This window comes from Dendropsophus ebraccatus, chromosome 8 (genome assembly GCF_027789765.1).
Source record: "Dendropsophus ebraccatus isolate aDenEbr1 chromosome 8, aDenEbr1.pat, whole genome shotgun sequence".
Classification (NCBI taxonomy): Eukaryota; Metazoa; Chordata; class Amphibia; order Anura; family Hylidae; genus Dendropsophus; species Dendropsophus ebraccatus.
In genome coordinates this window covers 8432835-8452546 of record NC_091461.1, presented here as the reverse complement: position 1 = coordinate 8452546, position 19712 = coordinate 8432835, and the positions used below count along the sequence as shown (strand labels likewise).

General features: G+C 44.5%; 1 protein-coding gene across 3 annotated transcripts in view; it reads right to left on the bottom strand.

The window, feature by feature from the left end:
* The window catches only part of NRAP (nebulin related anchoring protein), a 132788-nt gene that overhangs the window by 18783 nt on the left and 94293 nt on the right, over nt 1–19712 (bottom strand). For all 3 annotated transcript variants that reach the window (XM_069979766.1, XM_069979764.1, XM_069979765.1), the window contains 13 exons: nt 19498–19602; nt 18288–18404; nt 17955–18059; nt 9676–9780; nt 7857–7964; nt 6518–6616; nt 5775–5879; nt 5354–5461; nt 4405–4506; nt 3201–3398; nt 1827–1931; nt 955–1053; nt 731–835 (listed from right to left, as the gene is read on the bottom strand). In XM_069979766.1, coding sequence (XP_069835867.1) covers nt 731–835; nt 955–1053; nt 1827–1931; nt 3201–3398; nt 4405–4506; nt 5354–5461; nt 5775–5879; nt 6518–6616; nt 7857–7964; nt 9676–9780; nt 17955–18059; nt 18288–18404; nt 19498–19602 — 1461 coding nt within the window. The remainder of the gene's footprint in view (nt 1–730; nt 836–954; nt 1054–1826; nt 1932–3200; nt 3399–4404; nt 4507–5353; nt 5462–5774; nt 5880–6517; nt 6617–7856; nt 7965–9675; nt 9781–17954; nt 18060–18287; nt 18405–19497; nt 19603–19712) is intronic.

Here is a 19712-nt window from a genome sequence, read left to right as displayed (position 1 = left end):
TTTAGGTAGATCCGTAACCCATAGCAAATAAGCTATATATCTCTACTAAAGTGCCTTAAAGAGGTTGGTAACCCCCCCAAAAAAATTGTTTCAGATCAACTGGTGCCTGAAAGTGGCAGAGATTTGTAATTTACTTCTATTACAAAATCTCAAGTCTTCTAGTACTTATCAGCTGCTGTATGTTCAGCAGGAAGTGGTATATTCTTTCCAGTATATAGAGCAGCAGAGGTTTTCTATAGGGATTTGCTGCTGCTCTGGACAGTTCCTGACATGGACAGAGGTGGCAGCAGAGAGCACTGTGTCAGACTGGAGAGAATACACAACTTCCTGCAGGACATGCAGCAGCTGATAAGTACTGGAAGACTTTTATTAGAAATAAATTAGAAATCTCTGGCATTTTCTAGCACCAGTTGGTCTGAAAGGGGAAAAAAATGGTGAACAATCCCTTTAAAGGTAAATTCTTCAGTTAACCTGTCTGCAATTACCTTAAAGGGACAGTGACCAGATATCATTACTTCCAAGTGTATGAGCTGGATCTACATTGTGCGATGCGTGACTGTATGTTTATTGGAGTTGTAAAGTTACAGAAGTCTACAGAATCCTAGATGTCATTCCCTGCACACAGGGGGCGCACTATGCCCTTTGCACTACTGCCCCCAGCTAGCCCTGCACTACTCCACCTGTGGCAGCCCCTTGTGGCCCTGTACTGGTTGTGAGGGGCCGGTCTCACCTCGCTCAGGTTGGCCGCGTTGATTCTGGCTTGTTGGAAGACGGGCTCCTCGTTGTGTATGGTGTAATGGTGGAGGAGATCCTCGGTGCCCGACTTATATGCAATCTGCATCACAATAAAATAGAGTCTAAGGAAATGGGATCGGCACCCCCAGAATATCCCAGGACCCCCCATTATTATTGTAAGGGCATGATGGGACTTGTAGTTCTATATGTTACACTCACATGGCTCTGCAGTTCCTGGCTCTTCTTGGCGTGCCGGATCTGCGGACTGTCGGCCACGCTGGTGAACTTCAGAGAGTCCGCCTTCTGACGATACTTTTTCTGAAGAGATTAGAAAGATATTATTACCCTTTATGATCAGTTTCTGTGGAGGTTGGATGCTTCTCACCAACCTTTTCCAGAGCCCTGAAAGGAGAACTGGCGCTATGTATACAGTATACGGCAGGGGGCAGAGATGTATGACTGCAGAGCTAAGCAGATTCATCATTCAGGACCCACAGTAATGGAGGGTTAAAGGGGTACTCCACTCAGACATAACTTTTGATATGCTGCTGCCCATGGTGAGACCAACAATTCCTTCCATACTTGTTATTATCTATTCAGTCTCCTTCCCCCAGTTCTCAGCTGCTGCTTTCTGCTGAAGACACAAAAATCTGTGTGTGAGCTTTTCTCTCTGTCTCCCCCTCCTCCCCCCACCCTTCTGAAACAGCTGATGTAAACAAGTCCCTGGCAGGCTGTATCTGCAACATTGTAGCTTTTTTGTAATGCTGGGAAGGTTATTCTAAGATCAAGTTGCTGATGAACTCACTGTGATTATCCCTCCCAGTATTACAAAGAAGCTACAATGTTGCAGATAAAGCCTGCCAGGGACTTGTTTACATCAGCCGTCTCAGAAGGGAGGGGGGAGGAGGGGAGACAGAGAGAAAAGCTCACACCCAGATTTTTGTTTCTTTAGCAGAAAGCAGCAGCTGAGAACTGGGGGAAGGAGACTGAATAGATAATAACAAGTATGGAAGGAATTGTTAGTCTCACCATGGGCAGCAACATATCAAACGTTATGTTTGAGTGGAATACCCCTTTAAGTGACATCTTACCTCGCTGACCAGCTCGCCGGCTTTCTTCGCTTGCTCCACATTCAGGCTTCCCTCCGCCATCCACCCGACTCCCTTCATCCATGTCAGATCCGACCTGTACTGATTCTGGGGGGAAAACATATGGAAACGGGTTTATTATCTTATCATAGAGGACAAAAAACTCAGAAATAAAAACGACAGAGCTCTCCTCATTCTATAAGTGATATCAGATCCTGGAAAAGCCGAGTGGTAACCATTGCAGCCTCTGTTAAAGCGCCCCCTAGTGGTTATTACACAGAACTGCTGATACGTCTACACAGTGTTACACCTCGATACATGAGTAGCTGGAAAAGCTGGATGACAGGAGCTCTGACTGCAGGAATATTGTGTCAGCCAGCTTCCCCCACAATTAATATATCCAAGGCTGAGGAAGGGATTCTATATACTGCGGATATCCCGGAACTGCTACAACAGATCTGGTCTACATTACCCTGCCTGACCTACAGGCCGTGTTCACACAGACGATATCTACGCTTATTTGGATGCAGAATTTGGGCCAATTACCACTTTCAAATTGGTGCAATTTTGCATGAGAAACCACCTCTCATTGACTTCAGAGGGAAATCCTGAACATGTCCTTTAAATCTTTATTTAAAAAATATGTCAGAATCCATGCATTGTGCATTGTGTCATCCATTGTGTGTATAAGCTCCAGGCAAAAAAAAATCTTTTAAATCATCTGGTGCCAGAAAGTGATAGAGATTTGTAATTTACTTCCAGTCTTCCAGTACTTATCAGCTGCTGTATGTCCTGCAGGAAGTGGTGTATTCTCTCCAGTCTGACACAGTGCTCTCTACTGCCACCTCTGTCCATGTCAGGAACTGTCCAGATCAGCAGCAAATCCCTAGAGAAAACCTCTCCTGCTCTCCAGACTGGAAAGAATACACCACTTCCTGCAGGACATACAACAGCTTATAAGTACTGGAAGACTGGATATTTTTTAATAGAAGTAAATTACAAATCTCTGGCACTTTCTGGCACCAGTCGATCTGAAAGAATTTTGTTTTTCCTGGAGTACCCCTTAAAAAGGCGCTGTTGTTTCTGCAAACTTTACATAGATCAGCAAAAATATAAGAAATTTTGTAATATATCTTATTAGACAAAAATGCTTCCTTCCCCTATTATCAACCATCCATTTCAAAGTCTGCTTTATTTACTGGTTACAATGGTTTAGGTGTCAGGTTACAAGCAATAGAAGACTATGGAGGAGGAGGATGGGAGGGGGAGAAACTGGAGAGAGAGAAAGAGAAGCTTTTTCATCCCTTTTCCTAGCAGAATAGTTGATATGTGATAGAGAGGAGCGTCCGTCCTGTAGCACTGCCGCCGCCGTCTCACCTCGCTCTGTAAGTCGTAGGCCTTCTTGGCCCACTGCACCTTCATGTCCTCGGGCAGCATGGTGTACTCATGGAGCTTCTGGCGGTAATCCAGGTCACTGGCCAGGGCCTGCGCCTGCTTGGCGTGCGTCATGTTCACCATATCCATCGGTAAGTGGAACTGCGTCTTCGTCTCCTCGAATCCTTTCTTGTAGTTGATCTAATAGAGAAATACATATCTGATCAGCAGCCTTCCCCAGATTCCCTATAGAATATATATGTGACTGTGTACATGTTGTCACCCAGCTGTCCCAGACCCCTGAATGGCATATCCAGGGCCGATTCTAGCTTTTCTGCCGCCTGAGGCGAAAACTGACAAAGCGCCCCCCCCCCTCAGAGCAATAGTCAGGGAGAGAAGATCCAGGACAGGCACAGTGCAGCGTCGCAGTGTGTATGGGACACCACTATAGATAACAGTGTGCTCTGTGCGGTGACCAGATTTTTTAACTGTTTGAGCCACTATGGGCCCCCCTGGGAGCTTCAAAACAAACAACAATCTACAACTGCTGACCTCTGACCTCAGGAGCCAGATAAGAGCCATAAAACAGGCTGCTCTGTTAACTCTTTCAGTACTGCAGAATGTAGAGTATTACTGTGCATCACTTACATTCTGCAATACAGAAAGAGTTAACAGCAGAGCAGAACATTACTTTGATGCCTCTTCTCCTGCTCTTGCACTATGCTGAGGTCAGCTCCGAGTTCGGCAGGGCAGAGAAGACATAATATAGCGTCCCCGCTGCTGTTAACTTTTTCTTTTCTACAGTGTGTAAGTGATGCAGAGTATAATAACTCTGCATTATTGAAAGGGTTAACAGCAGGAGACACTATATCTATGTCTTATGTGATGTGAATACCTGTGAATACGAGGCTTCCAGTGCCTCCTCAGCGCTTCTCATGAGGCAACTGACAGGAAACACGGCGGGGCACTGAGCCGTAACTAGTTGTAATGATAAGGACACAGGACGCTGATGCCGCCCCCCTCAAGGGCTGTGTTATCTGCCGCCTGAGGCGAACACTTCACCTCGCCTCATGGCAGATACGGGCCTGGGCATATCCAGGGATTATAATCAGGTATATTGCTGCTCAGGGCTCTAGCAGAGCTGTATCCCATTTAATGGGTGTTACTGTATATACTATATACTGGGCTGTGGATATATTCCTGTTACCTCACTATTCAGCTTCCCAACTTGCATAGAATGGAGGAGCCGCGAGTCACTCGTCGCTGCCGCTTTTCCTTTACTTTTCTCATATTCTTCTCTGTATTTGATCTGTAGATGATAGAAAGAAAGGAAAGCTGCAGAACGATCCGCGAGACAACACAGCGAGAAGAAATCCACATGTGACTGCCGGATTATCGGATATTCTGGATCATCAGACATTCTGGATTATCAAACATTCTGGATCATCAGACATTCTGGATCATCAAATATTTCAGATCATCAAATATTCCAGATCATCAGACATTTCGGATCATCAGCCATTCCGCATTATCAAACATTCTGGATCAACAGACATTACGGATTATCAACTGTTCCAGTTCATCATATGTTCCTGATCATCAAATATTCTTGCTCATCAGACATTCTGCATCATGAGACATTCTGGATCATCAGCCATTCTGGATTATCAAACATTCTGGATCATCAGACATTCTGCATGATCAGCCACTCCGGATTATCAGCCATTCTGCATCATCAGCCATTCCGGATTATCAGACATTCTGCATCATCAGCCATTCCGGATTATCAGACATTCTGCATCATCAGCCATTCCGGATTATCAGACATTCTGCATCATCAGCCATTCCGGATTAACAAACATTCTGGATCATCAGATATTCTGGATTATCAGATATTCCAGTTCATCATATATTCCTGATCATACAATATTCTGCATCATGAGACATTTTGGATCATCAGACATTCCAGATCATTAGACATTCTGGATTATCAGACAGGTATAAAACAGGTGAGAAATCTCTATTGTATACTGTAACTCTAGAACCTGTGAATCCTATGTGACCTGTATACTCATAGGTGGACACTCCCTATATTATCTGTGTTGTCTGGTTATAGGGGGGCACTGGTCTCGGGGGGCTGCATACGCCCCACTTACATCACTTGCGAGGTCCCCTGAAGCTTTAGCGGACATCAGGGACAGGTTGTCCAGACTCATCTCGAAGTTCTGTCCTTTGCTCTTCATCCATTCCTCCTTGTACTTGTTCTGTAATGACAGTGACAGTCAGTAATACAGAGGGGGGTCCCCTATACCAGAGCATACAGGGACTGGGGGGGGGGGGGTCACAGTTTACATATATATACCTGTGTGTATATATATATATATATATATATATATATATATATATATATATATATATATATATATATATATAGGTTCCCATTGATTCCCAGCAGCTCAGGTACTATGGGATGAATCTTGGTGGAAGCTAATGATAGAGGTCACATTCTGGAGCCTGGGAAAGCTGGGTGATAAGTTCCGACAGACCCCTATGGTAATTATATATAATTGACCTTACCTCACTGTAGAGCTCGGCGTTGGCCTTGGCCTTCACCATCTCCGGGACGTCCTGCGGCAGGGTGTAATGGGTCTTAGATTTCTCATAATCCGCTCTGTAATTCAGCTGGAGAGACATTGGAGAATGCAGTATGTAGGATATATATATATATATATATATATATATATATACTGTACATATAATACTGCCCATATAATACCAGTATATAGTGATAAGATGAAACTGCGATATACAGCCCATATAATACCACTATAGTGTGAAAATGTTATACTGCCATTTACAGCCCAATAATACTGCCAGAAACAACCGACATAATACTATGATATAGTGCCTCTACAGTCATTAGATAACAATACTATATACCACCTATATAATAACATTATATAGAGAAAAGATAATACTGCCAAATACAGCCTATATTATACTATTATACTGTTCCTATACAGTCATTAGATAATACTACTATATACCACCCATATAATACCACTATATAGAGAAAAGATAAGACTGTCATATACCACCCGTATAATACTGTCATAAACCGCTCATATAATTCCACTATATAGTGATAAGATTATACCGCCATATACAGCCCACATAATACTGACATATGGTGCCACATACAACCAATGTATAATGCTGCTTTAAAACCCTAAATAATACCACCATATAGTGTGCACATAATACACAGGGCGGGTGAATCTACAGTAAACCTGATGGCGAAGTGGGCGCTGTCCACTTACATCGCTGAGCTGCTGGGCATTGACCCGCGCCTGGACGATCTGTGGGGAGTCGGCGACTGAGCTGAATTTCATCTTGTCGATGCTCTGGCGGTAATTCACCTGCAGGGAGACAGAGAACAGATGTGATTCCAACCTCATTCACTCACCCTCCTCAATGTCAGTCCATTTATTTCCTAAAATACTCTGTGCTGCTGGGGGTTCCAGCTGCCTAATTTAACCAAAAAGTCAGCGTACCCTGTCCTGAAATACTCTGTGCTGCTGGGGAATCCCTGTCTCCTTGCTCTTATTGACCCTCTGCCTTCTCACACGCTTAGCACGCTGGAGATGCTGGCTCCTTCCACTGTGTCAGAACATGATGGAGAGTCACAGGGTGGGGGACACCGGGTCCTGGACCTTTAACTCCATTAGTTGGGATGAGAAAACCCTTTAAAAGGAACCAATCACCGCCACACCGTCCCTGCAGTGTTACATACAGCGCTATAGAGCCCCCAGCACTGGTTCTCACCACATAACTAATCCCTAGCAGCTCACAGGGGCCTAGTGCTAAATACGGCCCTGGTCATTAGGGTTGTGTCCAGCCCGTAACTAGTCATCTGTATATGTCTATTATATATTTATACTGTATATCGAATATCGTATATGTATACTGTACAGTGGTACCTTGGTTTAAGAGCTCACAGTTTTTCAAAATTGTGACTTGGTGTAAGAGCATTGCTTTGGTGTAAGAGCTCCCTGTACTGGGTGGGAGGGGGAGTGGGGGAGGGGCAGGGTCTGCATAGCGGGGTCTACAGCCCTGTACTCTGACCCAGGAAGTCTCCCTCACCTTCCAAATCATAGCAGATCCACTTCAGGCTGGGGCTTGCATCAGGGGACAGGACTGTGGGGGTAATCTCCCCATAGCTGTAACCCCCCTCTCCCCGGACAGAGAGTGCTGCATGTATGTGCCCACATCTGCCCTGCTCATTCCTTCATGCTCCCTGCAGTCTCTGTCCGCCCTTGTGTTTCCCATCCTCTCCATTACTGTACAGTAACTTATAATATCACAGATTCTGCTGTTTCTGAATCTTTGTTTCATCTGTTTTACATGTTATTCAGAATAATAAATGATTATTTTGGGGTGTGGAACCAATTGTCTGCATTTCTATGGTTTCTTATGGGAAAATGTGCTTTGGTGTAAGAGTGGATTTGGATTACAAGCGCCGTCCTGGAACAGATTATGCTCGTAGGCACCACTGTGTATATATATTGTATATGTATATTGTATACTGTATATGCACTGTATACTGTATATCGTATATATGTAAACTATATACTGTATATGTAGGCACATGTCACTCACATCTTTCAGGGGGAGCAGCTTCTTTGTGGTCTGGTAAGATGGCGTCAGGGTTGCCGGGTAGCAGTATTCCCCGTCGGTGATGTCCGTCTTGTCTGATTTGTAGCTGAGCTGCAGAATGAAAAAGAAAATACCCAGATCAGTCTCCTCCATTGTGTCACCTCCTGCGGGGACGCTTCATGGGGCCGGTGATACGGGGCCAATCATATCAATCTCTATGAGGTCACATGATGTGCGGCCAGAATCCCACTAGTGTCCTGCAATATATATATGACAAGCGGGCCGTATAGCAAAGATAACCTTGAGGACCACCTCCCCTCTAAGTTACACAAGGACATTTATAGTGATGTGTAAGGGGGACAGCAGGCTGTTGTATAACTACATTGCACTACCACCCCCACCCCCCCCCCCCATTGCCCCCCCAGACTCACATTGCACTACCACCCCCCCCACCACCACTGCCCCTCCCAGACTCACATTGCACTACCACCACCCCCCACCACCACCACTGCCCCTCCCAGACTCACATTGCACTACCACCACCCCCCCACCACCACTGCCCCTCCCAGACTCACATTGCACTACCACCCCCCCCCCCACCACCACTGCCCCTCCCAGACTCACATTGCACTACCACCCCCCCCCCACCACCACTGCCCCCCAGACACATTGCACTACCACCCCCTACCACCACCACTGCCCCCCCAGACTCACATTGCACTACCACCACCCCCCCACCACCACCACTGCCCCCCCAGACTCACATTGCACTACCACCCCCCACCACCACCACTGCCCCCCAGACACATTGCACTACCACCACCCCCCACCACCACCACTGCCCCCAGACACATTGCACTACCACCCCCCACCACCACCACTGCCCCCCAGACACATTGCACTACCACCACCCCCCCCCCACCACCACTGCCCCTCCCAGACTCACATTGCACTACCACCCCCCACCACCACCACTGCCCCCCCCAGACTCACATTGCACTACCACCCCCCCCCCCCCACCACCACTGCCCCCCAGACACATTGCACTACCACCCCCCACCACCACCACTGCCCCCCCAGACTCACATTGCACTACCACCCCCCCACCACCACCACTGCCCCCCAGACACATTGCACTACCACCCCCCACCACCACTGCCCCCCCAGACTCACATTGCACTACCACCCCCCACCACCACCACTGCCCCTCCCAGACTCACATTGCACTACCCCCCCCCCCCCACCACCACTGCCCCTCCCAGACTCACATTGCACTACCACCACCCCCCCACCACCACTGCCCCTCCCAGACTCACATTGCACTACCACCCCCCCCACCACCACCACTGCCCCTCCCAGACTCACATTGCACTACCACCCCCCCCCACCACCACTGCCCCCCAGACACATTGCACTACCACCCCCTACCACCACCACTGCCCCCCCCGACTCACATTGCACTACCACCCCCCCCCCCCCACCACCACTGCCCCCCCAGACTCACATTGCACTACCACCCCCCACCACCACCACTGCCCCCCAGACACATTGCACTACCACCACCCCCCACCACCACCACTGCCCCCAGACACATTGCACTACCACCCCCCACCACCACCACTGCCCCCCAGACACATTGCACTACCACCACCCCCCCACCACCACCACTGCCCCTCCCAGACTCACATTGCACTACCACCCCCCACCACCACCACTGCCCCCCCCAGACTCACATTGCACTACCACCACCCCCCACCACCACCACTGCCCCCCAGACACATTGCACTACCACCCCCCACCACCACTGCCCCCCCAGACTCACATTGCTGGCGAGGCTCCCGGCCTTCATGGCGTGTAACGTGCGTCGGTCCATACCGACCCCTTCATAATGTCCCTTCTGCGTCTGATACTTCTCTTTGTATTTAAGCTGCAAACAAGGAGGGAAAAAGTCGTATCCAATCAGAAGTGGAGTGTACACGTGACCTGTGACCCGCTGCATCCTGCCGTACTGACCTCACACCTGCAATGAATCCTTATGCTAATAAGTGGTGTGATACAATGTGATACAATTAAGGGGGCCCCTAAAAAGTACAACTTGTCACCCAAAAAAGAAGCCCACATACAGCTGTGTCAGAAAAAAAAACTTTGGCCCATAAAGACTTGTCTGGGAGATGTGTCTATACAATTATACCGCACTCTGATACATTGTAACAATACGATTATTCCGCACTCTGATACATTGTAACTATATGTATATTCCGCACTCTGATACATTGTAACTATGTGATTATTCCGCACTCTGATACATTGTAACTATATGTATATTCCGCACTGATACATTGTAACTATATGTATATTCCGCACTGATACATTGTAACTATATGTATATTCCGCACTCTGATACATTGTAACTATGTGATTATTCCGCACTCTGATACATTGTAACTATATGTATATTCCGCACTCTGATTCATTGTAACTATATGTATATTCCGCACTGATACATTGTAACTATATGTATATTCCGCACTCTGATAGATTGTAACTATATGTATATTCCGCACTCTGATACCTTGTAACTATATGTATATTCCGCACTGATACATTGTAACTATATGTATATTCCGCACTCTGATAGATTGTAACTATATGTATATTCCGCACTCTGATACATTGTAACTATGTGATTATTCCGCACTCTGATACATTGTAACTATATGTATATATAAGAAATAATGTGTGGTGTAATAGGTAGTATAATCTACCTTGCGATATTACCTCGTTCTTGCAGCGTTTTTTTCAAGATGAGCTGTCCTTCTAAGATTAGAGAGACACATACTCACAATAGATGCTTTCCATTGTTTTATTTTTCTTTTTCATATGCAAGGTATATCGCAAACGTAGCTCACAGGCTGAGTAATTTCATGAACACATGCCAAACACCATGGCCTCCCGCCGGACGTTTCGGAGGACGGGACTCCTCCTTCCTCATGCGTGGAGAACGTAAGGGAAAGGAACGTCTTATAGGTTAAAGCACGTCATAAGATTAACCCTCAATGAGACTAAACCTAATACATATACCCTGAATTTATATCAATATTCAAATAATACTAAGACGCATGATCTAACAGGGAAGGAACCACTATTAGTCTATATACAATGATCGCATCACAAAAATGCTCGGAAGCTGCACACTTCATTAAGCCCTTGCGGGCTGAGTGTGCCCAGTTTAGTTATCCAATAGGTCTCTTTACGTAACAAGCGTTTACGGTTCTCATCACTGTCTGTGCACACCTCTATCTGCTCAAGCACCTGCCACCTGAGATCACATACATTGTGTCTCATTTCGGCAAAATGCCGCGCCACAGATGTCTCTCCAAATTCCGTACTCTCTTTCTGTTCTTTACTATTACTAAATTTCCTTATTGCAGCTTTATGTTCATTCAATCTAATTTTTACATTTCTGCTTGTCTGTCCGACGTATCCTAACCCACAGGGGCATTTCAGGAGATACACTACGTTCTTATCATTACAAGTGTAGAACCCTTTAATCTTAAATCTGGTACCCTGACTGGGATGATGTATAGAATCCCCTTTAATTATACTATTGCAATGCTGACATTTCATGCATGCAAAAGTCCCTTTTCTACTACTGGCCAAGAATGTTTGTCTACTTTTTTTCTTCTTTTGGATATCACTTCTAACCAACATATTACCAATAGATGTATTCTTTTTGTACGCAAAAACTGGTTTATCTTTGAACAGTTGTCCATATCTGGGATCACTAGCCAGTAATCCCCAATATTTAAGGACACTCTTCCTAATTAGATTAGAGTGTTTGTCATATGTCATACTGAACAAAGGTCTCTTATTACCCTTACTCTCCTTCTTTTTCTTACATCTTACTGTTCTCCTCTCCATACTCTTTACATCCTTTTCTATCTGCTTTACCTCTCGTCTATTGTAACCACGAGCTACAAATTTTTCTGTCATCTTGATGGCATTCTTTTGGTACTCATCATCTGTACTCGAGATCCTTTTGGCCCTGATAAATTGAGATTTAGGAAGGCTTTTGAAAACATGCGGAGCATGTTGGCTCTTCCGGTGTAGCATGTTATTCCTGTCCATGGGCTTCGAGTACAGAGTGGTACCAAAAATATCATTTTCCTTTTTAACCTGTACATCCAAAAAATTAATTTTTTCAACATCGTAATCCAAAGTGAATTTGATAGAAGGATGACATGAATTTAAACGTGAAACAAACTCAAGTAAATCACTCTCGCTGCCAGTCCATAGCAGGCACACGTCGTCCACATAGCGAAGCCACGTGGACGACGTGGGCATGCCACAAGCAGCAATAAACCTTTCCTCAAAATTATGCATAAATATGTTGGCCAGGCTAGGTGCTACTGATGAGCCCATAGAAACGCCATACAGCTGTAAAAAGAAATCAGAATCAAACCTGAAATAATTCTTGGTCAGAACCAGATTAAGAAGGCCCATGAGAAAATTAATCATTTCATTGGTTAACCTACAGTTCTTGCTTAGCTGTTCTCTGACACAGAACATTCCCTCATCTTGCGGAATATTAGTATAAAGACTCTGGACATCCAGAGTACAAAGAAATGTGATATCATGACAACTCACGGTCTCAAGGACATCCAGAAAATGTCCCGTGTCAGTCAAGCAGCGATCAAGTTTCTTAACTATATCCTGCAAAAATGAGTCTACATAGATCGACAAGGACTGCAGCAGCGAACCTGAGCCAGACACGATGGGTCGGCCAGGTGGGCTGCTGCAGTCCTTGTGCATCTTAGGAAGCAAATACAGGACAGGGACCCGAGGATGATCCACATACAACATTTTAGCTCGCTTGATTTAATGTTTCTGACTGTCCAGCACCTACAGGGAGCGATTGATAAAGTAAATAAGGAAATCTATGAAACGGAAGAGAAAATAAAAACTGTTAAAAGCATTGATGAATGTCAAAAGATCAATGATGATTTAACTGAGTCTATGGATAAATTGCGTAATATCATTTTGCAAGGGAAGATTTCAAAATTTGAGCGCGATACGCGCGATTACCTCCTCAACCGAGTTTATACCTGGGCAGAGGAGAGGAGACGTGGTAGACAAGAGAAATTCAGAAATAGAGGTGAAAGACCCTCAGAGTCGACTGACTATTCCACTGACGCGTCTGGGTCTGAACAAGGCATTAAGACACAAGAAAAGCAATTGCGTTTTTTAGGAAAAAAGACGCACAAAAAAGTAACAACAGAGGAATCAGGGACAAGCAGTCAGTCAGAGGAGGGGACATCTCAGGGAACCGAGAAAGAAAAGAAAGATATAGGAAAAGACCGTGGAAAAAACAGAGAAAGAAAGAAAAAGTAAATATGGCTAACGGTGTACCGAAAGAGAATTTGGTGGTTAATATTTCCGATAGACCATTAAATGATATGGAGATCAGTGTACTTAACAAAGGACTTGGGTTCGTCCCTACTAAGAGTATGATGGAGTTTGACTTTTTAGTTGATCTTTACAAATTTTGTAGACAAATGAGGATCAAAGTTCATTTCTATGATATACAAAGGCAAGAGAGATGTCATGTATCTCCATTGGATGTTATCCCTATTGCATTGCAGAAACGTAGTACTTTTGATCCAGTGGTGAACAATGATTCCCTAACCTTATTCGAAAGGATGGTGACGCAGGAGGTCGTAGCACAATGGGACAAGGTCCCTTCTGGACATGTCAACCTCTGTAAAGCTGAATTGGATGCATTGAGGGACTTACAGAATGATTCCTCCATTATCATCAAGAAAGCAGACAAGGGGGGAGCGATAGTTGTCCAGAATCGCTCCTCCTATGTCGCTGAGGCCATGAAACAGTTGACTGATGATAAGGTCTATCGCAAGTTGAGTGGTGACCCCACCAAATTGTTTAAAAAAGATGTGGATATGTATGTTAATGATGCTGTCTTGGGTGGCATTATTTCAGAAAAAACAGCTAAAATGTTGTATGTGGATCATCCTCGGGTCCCTGTCCTGTATTTGCTTCCTAAGATGCACAAGGACTGCAGCAGCCCACCTGGCCGACCCATCGTGTCTGGCTCAGGTTCGCTGCTGCAGTCCTTGTCGATCTATGTAGACTCATTTTTGCAGGATATAGTTAAGAAACTTGATCGCTGCTTGACTGACACGGGACATTTTCTGGATGTCCTTGAAACCGTGAGTTGTCATGATATCACATTTCTTTGTACTCTGGATGTCCAGAGTCTTTATACTAATATTCCGCAAGATGAGGGAATGTTCTGTGTCAGAGAACAGCTAAGCAAGAACTGTAGGTTAACCAATGAAATGATTAATTTTCTCATGGGCCTTCTTAATCTGGTTCTGACCAAGAATTATTTCAGGTTTGATTCTGATTTCTTTTTACAGCTGTATGGCGTTTCTATGGGCTCATCAGTAGCACCTAGCCTGGCCAACATATTTATGCATAATTTTGAGGAAAGGTTTATTGCTGCTTGTGGCATGCCCACGTCGTCCACGTGGCTTCGCTATGTGGACGACGTGTGCCTGCTATGGACTGGCAGCGAGAGTGATTTACTTGAGTTTGTTTCACGTTTAAATTCATGTCATCCTTCTATCAAATTCACTTTGGATTACGATGTTGAAAAAATTAATTTTTTGGATGTACAGGTTAAAAAGGAAAATGATATTTTTGGTACCACTCTGTACTCGAAGCCCATGGACAGGAATAACATGCTACACCGGAAGAGCCAACATGCTCCGCATGTTTTCAAAAGCCTTCCTAAATCTCAATTTATCAGGGCCAAAAGGATCTCGAGTACAGATGATGAGTACCAAAAGAATGCCATCAAGATGACAGAAAAATTTGTAGCTCGTGGTTACAATAGACGAGAGGTAAAGCAGATAGAAAAGGATGTAAAGAGTATGGAGAGGAGAACAGTAAGATGTAAGAAAAAGAAGGAGAGTAAGGGTAATAAGAGACCTTTGTTCAGTATGACATATGACAAACACTCTAATCTAATTAGGAAGAGTGTCCTTAAATATTGGGGATTACTGGCTAGTGATCCCAGATATGGACAACTGTTCAAAGATAAACCAGTTTTTGCGTATAAAAAGAATACATCTATTGGTAATATGTTGGTTAGAAGTGATATCCAAAAGAAGAAAAAAAGTAGACAAACATTCTTGGCCAGTAGTAGAAAAGGGACTTTTGCATGCATGAAATGTCAGCATTGCAATAGTATAATTAAAGGGGATTCTATACATCATCCCAGTCAGGGTACCAGATTTAAGATTAAAGGGTTCTACACTTGTAATGATAAGAACGTAGTGTATCTCCTGAAATGCCCCTGTGGGTTAGGATACGTCGGACAGACAAGCAGAAATGTAAAAATTAGATTGAATGAACATAAAGCTGCAATAAGGAAATTTAGTAATAGTAAAGAACAGAAAGAGAGTACGGAATTTGGAGAGACATCTGTGGCGCGGCATTTTGCCGAAATGAGACACAATGTATGTGATCTCAGGTGGCAGGTGCTTGAGCAGATAGAGGTGTGCACAGACAGTGATGAGAACCGTAAACGCTTGTTACGTAAAGAGACCTATTGGATAACTAAACTGGGCACACTCAGCCCGCAAGGGCTTAATGAAGTGTGCAGCTTCCGAGCATTTTTGTGATGCGATCATTGTATATAGACTAATAGTGGTTCCTTCCCTGTTAGATCATGCGTCTTAGTATTATTTGAATATTGATATAAATTCAGGGTATATGTATTAGGTTTAGTCTCATTGAGGGTTAATCTTATGACGTGCTTTAACCTATAAGACGTTCCTTTCCCTTACGTTCTCCACGCATGAGGAAGGAGGAGTCCCGTCCTCCGAAACGTCCGGCGGGAGGCCATGGTGTTTGGCATGTGTTCATGAAATTACTCAGCCTGTGAGCTACGTTTGCGATATACCTTGCATATGAAAAAGAAAAATAAAACAATGGAAAGCATCTATTGTGAGTATGTGTCTCTCTAATCTTAGAAGGACAGCTCATCTTGAAAAAAACGCTGCAAGAACGAGGTAATATCGCAAGGTAGATTATACTACCTATTACACCACACATTATTTCTTATATATGGACTGTTGTATTACCGGATCTGTGGAAGTCTGGACATGTGTGGACTTGGATCAGGATCCTATAAAGTGCGATGTTGGTTGGTTGTTTAAAATAACTATATGTATATTCCGCACTCTGATACATTGTAACTATATGTATATACCGCACTCTGATACATTGTAACTATATGTATATTCCGCACTGATACATTGTAACTATATGTATATTCCGCACTCTGATACATTGTAACTATATGTATATTCCGCACTGATACATTGTAACTATATGTATATGCCGCACTCTGATACATTGTAACTATATGTATATGCCGCACTCTGATACATTGTAACTATGTGATTATTCCGCACTCTGATACATTGTAACTATATGTATATTCCGCACTCTGATACATTGTAACTATATGTATATACCGCACTCTGATACATTGTAACTATATGTATATTCCGCACTGATACATTGTAACTATATGTATATGCCGCACTCTGATACATTGTAACTATACGATTATTCCGCACTCTGATACATTGTAACTATGTGATTATTCCGCACTCTGATACATTGTAACTCTATGAAGTGACTGTAGTAGACCCAGGTGTGACCTACTGCTCTGTCTCTCCCCCGCAGAGATCTCTGTATCTCCTAATCCCCTCTGCTATCTGGTATCCTCCACTATGTATGAAGCTCCCAGCCTGTAATACAGCACCTCATACACCGAGAACACAAGGTCATCTATCTGGAAGCAGCAAGAACTATCTGAAGATCTGCCAGTCATCTCCCCCGCTCCACCGCCCCCATAAAATCCCCCGCCCCCATATCACCCACAGAACCTTTCCCCTCCAAGTTCTCAAGTCATCCTTTGGTGTAGAGTTTTTATAGGGTGTGAAAACTTTTGCAACCATTTTCTTGTACCCTAATACACTGTTCCTCAAGCTATGGCTCTCCAGCTGTCCGGGCATGATGGGAGTTATAGTTCTGCACCACCTGGGGAGCACGGCCCTAATACATAACAAATAAAGAAGCAAAAATGCTTTACTGTTCTGTGTCTGAATCTCAGATCTGTCTCCATGGTAACAGACTACAAACACAATGGGAGAGATTTATCAAACATGGTGTAAAGTGAAACTGGCTCAGTCGCCCCCGGCAACCAATCAGATTCCACTTTTCATTTTCATTTTTCAAAGAGTCTGTGAGGAATGAAAGGTGGAATCTGATTGGTTGCTAGGGGCAACTGGACCAGTTTCACTTTACACCATGTTTGATAAATCTCCCCCATTGTATGTAGTCTGATCATACAGTTTTAAATCACTTATACCACATGTCTCCTTTTCTACTGTCTGTAGATTTTAAAGGGGTACTCACAAAGATTTGTAATTTACTTCTATTTAAAAATCTCCAGTCTTCCAGTACTTATCAGCTGCTGTATGTCCTACAGGAAGTGGTGTATTCTCTCCAGTCTGACACAGTCCTCTCTGCTGCCACCTCTGTCCATGTCAGGAACTGTCCAGAGCAGGAGAGGTTTTCTACGGGGATTTGCTACTGCTCTGGACAGTTCCTGACATGAAGAATATGACTGTGACTGTAGGATCAGACTACAGATTATTTGTAGTCTGTTACCATGGAGACACATAGGTTTAAATAGGAGCTTTTTAATCAAGTATATCTGTACAATAGTTTCCTATTGTAAACCTGTGACCATCGCACATAGTCCAGGCTAGGGTGAAGAGAGAGGTGTCATTCAGGAGTCTGGGAAAGCTGGGTGCATATGACACAAGGACTATAGAAGCCCACAGCATGGTTTTCCTGGTGCCTTGTTCGTGCCTTTCCTATGGCCGGGAATGACCCAGTACAATAAGTGCTGACTGCTCAGGGGCAGATGCCTCTTTATAAGGCTTCCCTATGATGTACGGGGGTGGGGGTCATACTGCCAGTCCGGGGGGCCATACTTACATCACTGGTGTACTTGGAGATCTTATTGACGTTCTTGAATTGGGGCGTCTCACAGTAGTTGATGCTGTGTCCTTTGCTGCTCTCTAAGTCCTTCTTATATCCCACCTGGAAGACACAGAGAGAAGGAGACAGATGGTAGATGGGCACTGCCAGCTGATGTGGGAGGTCCCTGAGCTAACAAACTATGGGGACCCCCTGCTGCAGCCACGTATAGGGAGGTGGTCACACGCTACAGTCTATGGAAGACTTCATGGGGGAGAGTCCTGTGTATCTAGGTCCTCGGTGGTGGGGCCCCCATGGAATTGGCCCCATTCGGCCCTGGCGGACACTCACCTCACTGACGAGCTTGTTCACGTTCTGGGCTTGTTTCAGCGTCAGGTTGTCCTCTGCGGCCAGAGTGTGGTACTGAGCAGCGCCCCTCATCTTAGACAGGTCCTTCTTATATTTAATCTGAAACATTAAGAGGATTAATAGGATATAGAGAGATAATGCAGCGGTCATACATACACCCTATACCTCATACACCAGTCATACTGTCACACATATACTCCATACACCTGTCATACTGTCACACATATACTCCATACACCAGTCATACATACACCCTATACCTCATACACCAGTCATACTGCCACACATATACTCCATACACCAGTCATACATACACCCTATGCCTCATACACCAGTCATACATACACCCTATACCGCATACACCAGTCATACTGCCACACATATACTCCATACACCAGTCATACTGCCACATATATACTCCATACACCAGTCATACATACACCCTATACCTCATACACCAGTCATACTGTCACACATATACTCCATACACCAGTCATACATACACCCTATACCTCATACACCAGTCATACAGACACCCTATACCTCATACACCAGTCATACTGCCACACATATACTCCATACACCAGTCATACATACACCCTATACCTCATACACCAGTCATACTGCCACACATATACTCCATACACCAGTCATACTGTCACACATATACTCCATACACCTGTCATACATACACCCTATACCTCATACACCAGTCATACTGCCACACATATACTCCATACACCAGTCATACTGTCACACATATACTCCATACACCTGTCATACATACACCCTATACCTCATACACCAGTCATACTGTCACACATATACTCCATACACCTGTCATACATACACCCTAAACCTCATACTGTCACACATATACTCTATACACCTGTCATACATACACCCTATACCTCATACACCAGTCATACTGCCACACATATACTCCATACACCAGTCATACTGTCACACATATACTCCATACACCTGTCATACATACACCAGTCATACTGTCACACGTATACTTCATACACCAGTCATACTGTATACTGTCACACATATCCTCCATACACCATCATACATCAATCTCCCATACACCCCACCTCCATATATCATACACTCATACATACCAGTCATACATTGCTCATACACTCATCCTTTATACACCAACTTTTCCCTTGACATCAATACTCACATCGCTGGCGATATCGTTGGCCTTTTTGGCGCTGAGATACGCTGGGGTGATCATGGCCGGGAAGCTTCCCTTCCCCCTGTATTCCTCCAGGTCCTCATCGTATTCCTGCCCCCAAATAGAGGAAACCCCTATTGTTACTATATAACCCCGCAATTCCCTAGGTATGGGAACCAACTTCCCACAGAGACATTGTATTCTTATAGGATGGATACAGT